This window comes from Solanum verrucosum, unplaced genomic scaffold, assembly GCF_900185275.1.
Source record: "Solanum verrucosum unplaced genomic scaffold, falcon-dt-bn FXZP01000022.1, whole genome shotgun sequence".
NCBI lineage: Eukaryota > Viridiplantae > Streptophyta > Magnoliopsida > Solanales > Solanaceae > Solanum > Solanum verrucosum.
The window spans coordinates 3,853,148-3,860,124 of record NW_026020086.1 but is presented as its reverse complement, the minus strand read 5'-3'; the positions used below and the strand labels follow the sequence as shown (position 1 = coordinate 3,860,124).

Below are 6,977 nucleotides of genomic sequence, written 5' to 3'. Positions count from 1 at the left end.
AGATTATAATCAGTATGCCCTCGTTAATCGCTTTTGAGTGTCGCAAGTATAAGTTAAGTCTCTTTAAAAAGGGTCGCTGCAATACCCTTCATAAATATTAAATATTAATAATTTAACATAACTAAACACTATATCAATACTCTAAACTACGGTCAACACACTTCATATGTCACAATACTTCTACTTCACATAAGAAATTTCATATTATGTTTTGATTGTAACAGTAATTGTAGCCTTCGAACTACATCTACTCTTATTGATGCAATATCTCATTATATTTCACTATATGTCTATATCAAAGCATTTACAATTGATTTGCTTGTCTCACTATATCGCACCAAATTGTTAGAGAAGTGAGAAATCATATATTTATTTTATGAACATTTTCTTATTGGATAATCGAAAATCGAAAATCGAACTATTATTGACCAAAATAACCGATAAATCAAAAATTGATAAAATAGTATTTTATTGATTTGTTATTGGTAATCGAAAACTAATAAATCCAATCATAATACATAAAACCTAACCGATAATAAATACCCCTTTCCCAACAATGAATGCCTGTGACAGAATTAGTTGGAAAAAAGCTGTAGAAACCAATGCAAAGTGCTTATTCAATATTCACATAGTTTCATTCAATTGTTACATTTTTCAGCTTACCAAATTCCCAAAATTCAAAATCCCCCTTTTCATTAGTTTCTTGTTTATCATAGATTTCACTTTTCTTCATTAACAATGGGCAATGCTTCTTCCTTGCTGACTCAATATGACATTGAAGAAGTTCAAGAACACTGCAATCACACATGTATGCATATTTCTCTCTTTAAAAGGATATTTTTCACTATAGATTGTAATTTTTTGTGGGGTTTTTATTTTAATGTTTAAAAGGAGTATTTTTTACTAAAGTTTGTAACTTTTTTGTTTTGGGGTTATGTGGGTTTTTGATCAATGTTTAAAAAAGGTGTTTTTTTACTACAGTCTGTAACTTGTTTTTGTTTTGGGGTTATGTGGGGTTTCTTATATCAATGTTTAAAAAGGGCATTTTAACTAAAGTTTGTAATTTTTTGTTTTGGAGCTATGTGGTTTTTCTTTATAATGTTTAAAAGTGTATTTTTTTTACTAAAGTTTGTAACTTTTTTGTTTTGGGGTTTTAGTTTCACAGCAGGAGATTCTATCATTGTACCAGAGGTTTTGTCAACTGGATAGAAATGGTTGTGGATTTGTCTCTGGAGAAGAGTTTCTTTCAGTGCCTGAATTTGCTGTCAATCCTCTCTCTCAGGTTTGATTGTTTGTGTGATAATTATTACATGATAAAAACATGTGCTTTTGTGTAATTTCCTCATAGTTGTGCGACCCGATATCAAATATTTCGTTGAGTTGATTTCTTAGATGGTCGTTTAACTAATAATGTCACTTTCTTTGTTGAAGAAAATTGGAAACCAAAAGTAAGGTGACTTTTTGAGATAATAACTATTAGTTGAGTGAGCATATGAGAAATCAACTAAATTTTCCTTATATGCTTATGCAAATACTGTTTCAGGATTTAGATTGTATAGTTTTGTGAATTGAAGCATGCAAATGCACTAGAATGCTGTAGAAATCAAGGACTAGTTCTTTTGCATTTACTTTGAAATGGTTGTCCCCAATGCCGGAGCCAAGATTTTTACTAAATGGAATCCAAAATCTTTGTTGCTTGGACTCTCCAAAAATATTGCCTCGCCATGTTGGATCCTCCAAAGAATTCACTACTTTTGGAGCATCTTGCACACACTCGTCGGTATATTTGAAGAGTTCGAGCAAGATAATCCAAAATATAAGGAAGTAAACACTCGAAGAAGCCAAGAGGATTCAACATAAAATATATATACATAAAAAAAACATTGGCATACCTACGCAATGTAATTTTCCGAAGAGTGGTGTCAATTGACTCCCCTAGGACAAATGTGGTTCTGCGATTGGTTGTCCTCACACAATAATGAGGGAATTGTTTCTATGGTATTATTGTGCTATTTGATGCTTGTGGGACTTTTTGTGTCAGAAAGAAGCCTACCCCTCTGGTAAACTGAACAAATTCAGTCTTTCAGATATGAAAGGTTTGGTAATGCAAGTTCGTGAGACTATCTGTTATAATTTCGAAGTAAGTAGAATTGAAAGATGATCCAATCTGTAAACGATAACAACATGAGACCTGGTTTATGTTCTGCCAGGAAAACTAGAGATGTAAGGGTAAAGAATTAACTCGAAGAAAAACATAGGTTTCATGCAGGAGGGAAAGAGAGGTACGTTGGAACAGAGAGGTCTTTGAACGGGAAATGAAATAGAGATTAAAAAGGTACACTGATTTATCAACAGAGAGGTCATGCTAGCAGACTAATAGATCCTAATTTCTCCTTTTTTTGTTCTGATTGAGCATTGATAAGAATTGTATTTTTTTAGAACATTGAGAATGAAGTTAGAAGTTTCCGGCTCGCTTTCTCTCTTCTCTTCTCTCCTCTTAGCTGCTGGTTTGGTGCAACTGTAAATAACTTTTTGATTGTGTGGCTCTTTTAGTATATCGTTTATTTGAGTTTTTGGTCAATGACCAGCATTGACATGTCACAAATGTATTTTTGCAAATTCTGCCACCTGTAAAACTTTGTTCTTAATAATCCCTTTTCTTAACGCAGAGGCTATTAAGGATGATAGATGGGTTAAATTTCAAAGAATTTGTGGCATTCCTATCAGCCTTTAGTGCTCATGCCAGCTTGCAACAAAAGGTTGAATGTAAGGGAATTTTTCATTTTATACCTTTGATCGTCTCTTTAAAATGCGTAAATCCAATCCTCTTTTGCGCTCAACTTTACTTTCTTCTGTTTAATTGTTGCTCATGTGCTTCCATTCTTTCTTATTTTTCCAGTTATATTTAGAGTTTATGATACTGATGGGAATGGAAAGGTGTCATTCAATGATATGCTGGAGGTCTTGCAAGATTTGACTGGACCATTTATATCTGAGACTCAAAGAGAGGTAGTGTTTGTCTTTTAGTTTTCCGATGCTTTTATTTGTTATGATCTTTTTCTGATGAGAACTGAAAAAGTGTTGAAAAATAGGTAGAGTTTCTTTGTATCTTACTTTATTCTGTTTTGGAAAGTATACTTAGTAAAATGACGTCAAGGCATTCAATCTCTGGATTGTTCTTGATTACCTTGTAACCTTCTGATGTAGGGAGCTTTCAACTAGCCTATAGTTGCACTATAGTAAAATGGAGATCTATAGGACTTGATACTGGCAGAGACATTGGAGATTAATACGGGGTTCTTGTTGTTTTAAGGTTAATGATTCCAAGAATCACAGAAAGGAAAGGTTTTAGTTGTTCTATTTGTAAATCAGTAGAGTAAGAGAAGAAAAGTAGTCTAGAAATCCCACCATAGAAGTAAAAATGCAGTAAAGTAGTGACTAAATCTTCCCCGAAAGCCTTCAAATTAACTCATATATTTTGCACTATTAATTCGAAAACATGAATGTGTATTTATGAGCACCAGTTTTCTAAGTCGGTTAGTCCTACTAAAATTGCTGCTAAACAATAAGAATATAAAATTGACTTCTTAAGACAAGTGGAAATTTCATCTTTAGAAGATATTAAATAACGTGATCATAAACTCATAGAGAGATTTCTCTTTTTTCTTCCGTGTGTCCATGTCACCTTTTAACACATCTGAAATGAGAAAGGAGTATCATCCCGAGAAGAGTGCATAACTATATCTACTTGGATTTTGGGAATCACTCTTTTGAAAACGAGGCGTAGAGAATCCCCTTAAAAACATTTACAAGTTAAAATCATTCTTCCACTTTTTTATAGTTTGATTTGCTTTCAGTGTTTGCCTTGAATTTGGTTTCTTCTAATCTGTCTAAGCCTAGTTAGTAGAGTTATCTGAAACATACTTTGGTACCATGGATTAGCCGTGGTACGTGCAAGTTAGTCGGAACAGCACTTTTATATAAAGCAGAAAGTAAAAAACGCTAACGATAAACATGGGAGCAATTTTTTCTATCAGTAACAGACCTGGGGACCTTATACATTTTTTAGCTCTTATTTCATGTTTTATTTTGTTCACATATTCACCTTTAACCTAACAAAAAGATTAGCAACTTATTCTGATTTCATTTAACTATTGTAAAGCTACTCTACTTCGCTCTTTCCATTTGTTGCCATAAGAAGTGCTTAATTGAAGACTAAAAAACATAGTAAGTATTTAGCAGGAAATGTCAACTTTTTAAAGAAGCTGAGAAGAAAAATTCAAATATAGCAAATCGAGTGCAGTTCGTCAACATGCTATCATTCTTTGAGAAAATATAGGTGTACTCATGAGATTATTCATTATGGTTTGGATTACGTTACAGATGTAATCCTTTTTTTTGGACAATTTACTTGATTGTGAAGTAAACAAGTTGTCAATGGGAACATTTTGATGGTGGATCACTGAAGAAGCCACCTTCTATAAAGTTTACCTGAAAAAGAAATGTGACCTTGTGTTTAACTCCATTTTTATTTCCGTCCTTGCAGCAAGTTTTGACGCGTGTTCTTGAGGAAGCCGGATATAGCAAGGATTCTTCACTAGTCCAATCTGACTTCCTGAAGGTAAATATTGGACCTTTGACCTTCATGCTATCTGTTTCTTCTTGCAAGTTTCTGATGGCCCTTTGACAGATCAATTAACGGTTCTCTAGAGATGCCAATTACTCTTGCCTCTTGTTAAATCTGTCTTTCTGAGAATATATTATGATATATACATTAATGCATTTGTATTAAAGATTAAAAGGGGTCATGTGAATTAAGACAAGGTTCAATGTTTGATCAAGCAAAAATATTTAGACAAACTTTGCCTTAACTGTTTCATCGTTATGGTCGGGAAGCTTGATATGTTTTGACTATGGGAAAGTTACAAGTAGCAGTATAGGAAAGCATGTATGAAGAAATGTCAAACAGCAAGTTGGTAATCATCCGGCTTGGTACATAATGTAAAGCAAAACTAGTAAACTTCTAAGGCTCCTTTTAGTGAGTTGAGTTAGAAATTTCATGAATATTTGAATAAGATTAAAGCATCTTCATATCTACTGTCAAAATTATTCAGAGTTGAAGGATTTGCAAATGCTTCCTGCAATATTGGGATACCAAATGGAGAAGTATCATTCCTAAATCACAAAATAAACTCTAGAGCTGCTGAAATTCATGCAAACTGATAGCTCCTTTGATGTTTGGTTTTTATGTACTGAAAACTACATATGATGTTACACACACCCTTTTCCTCGCGCTGCTTAACTCTTCTAGACATCCTTATAGCTTGTCATGTTCAGTTTTTACCTCCTCTACGCGTCCCTTACATCATTACATGATCATAACTCATTGAATCAGACATTATAACATGACTTTTAATCCGTGTCATCGGATCAGCTTATCAGTGGGATGAGAAAAGTAAAGTAGCACTACTTCCAATTTGAGATGTGTGTGTCACTTGCATCATAGCATGATCATTACTAGTCGGAATCAACTTTGTAACGTGACTTTGATCCGTATCATTGTATCAAGCTTATCAGTGAGTGAGAAAAGTAAATTGGAAATTTCGACGTATTGATTTCTGAATTTCCTTGGTTTGGTTGAATGATATTGACAAAGCTACTATGTTTGCAGATTCTTGGCAGCTCTGATCTGAAGATGGAAGTTGAAATTCCAGTAGATTGAAAAAGGCACTTTGCTTTAGTTGACATTAGCATATACTTTGCACCATCAAGAGTTAAACAAAAGCTTCTTTTGAATTACTAAATTTAATACATGTTATGATGAATATATATATGTTATTGAACATATGTAAAACTCAGGCTATTATTCACATCATAATGGTTGAACATTATACCATGTTGCAATCCTGCTTGAATACTTCTTTTTGGGCTGAGAGTTTATCGTAAACAACATTTCTACTCTATAAAGGTAGGTTAAGGTCAAAGTACCCTCTATCTTGATCTCAGATACCTAAATGTAGGTTTGTTTTGATTTTCATTAAAATAATTAAACTAATTATTTTGATTCAAATCAGTATAAAAGTCGATTTTTTTAATCTCAATTTTAATCGATTCTTTAGATTTTTTCATTTTTAACATAATGATTGAAAAAGAGTTTAAATAGATTTTCACTTACTTATGTGATAAGCTAGAGAATAAAAACATTAAATGAATAGGAATCTTCAAAAAGACGGTAAAATTCACATGAATACAAAATAATTTTATTGAAATATCAACGTTCAATATATTAAATTTATAAGATTAAAGGCTACCGTCAAATTGAATACAAAACAAAATATTTACAAAGTAGATTGTTAACTTCAATCTGAAAAACTATAAGAATATAATTGTAACTTCCAATCTGAATACAAAACAAAACATTTACAAAGTCCAAATTTGAAAATAATTTATCTAAACATTGAAAACTATAAACTAATTTAAAATATATTAACAAAGTAGATTATAATTAATACTTCATTTTTTATGTATAAAATGAAATACTTATATGTATTATGTCGGTTTAATTTGAGTTTGATTTGACTTCTTTTTTAATATCAAATCAAATCAAGAGTGATTGATTTTTTTTTTCAACGCCAAACCAATCAAATCAAACCACAATTTTTTTTTCCGATTTGAATTGATTCAGTTTAACTTGACGATTTGATTTGTATAATCGATAAATCTTTTCTCTTAAATCTTAAAAATATAAATGAGAGACAAATGTCCACCTACTACTTCAAGGACCAAGTAAACTTTACCAAATCGTGAAATTAATTCTATTTAATTACGCTGTTAATTACTTCCCTGTATTAATTGTTTCCTTAATTTGCTTTAAGCTAAATATAAAAATCATTAATCACTTCCAAGGAGAAATTTAAATACAAGAGGCACCTCTTAATTTCGTGTTTGGTTGATTAATACTTTTAAAAATATTTTCT

The 6,977-nt window shown here is 31.9% G+C and overlaps 1 protein-coding gene across 1 annotated transcript; it reads left to right on the top strand.

Moving 5' to 3' along the window:
• Positions 1-621: 621 nt before the first annotated feature.
• LOC125824578 (uncharacterized) lies at positions 622-5,824 on the top strand. Its single transcript, XM_049503979.1, has 6 exons — positions 622-808; positions 1,158-1,282; positions 2,670-2,766; positions 2,900-3,009; positions 4,547-4,621; positions 5,672-5,824. Exons 1-6 carry the CDS (start codon positions 739-741, stop codon positions 5,720-5,722), a joined length of 528 nt encoding a protein of 175 aa, XP_049359936.1. The 5' UTR covers positions 622-738; the 3' UTR covers positions 5,723-5,824.
• The last annotated feature ends 1,153 nt before the right edge of the window (positions 5,825-6,977 follow it).

Excerpts from the sequence above, each read along its gene's own strand:
- LOC125824578 (XM_049503979.1), top strand. The coding sequence starts at position 739 with ATGGGCAATGCTTCTTCCTTGCTGACTCAATATGACATTGAAGAAGTT. Across the intron at positions 809-1,157 it reads AGAACACTGCAATCACACAT|TTTCACAGCAGGAGATTCTA; the intron begins GTATGCATATTT and ends TTGGGGTTTTAG. Across the intron at positions 4,622-5,671 it reads TCCAATCTGACTTCCTGAAG|ATTCTTGGCAGCTCTGATCT; the intron begins GTAAATATTGGA and ends CTATGTTTGCAG.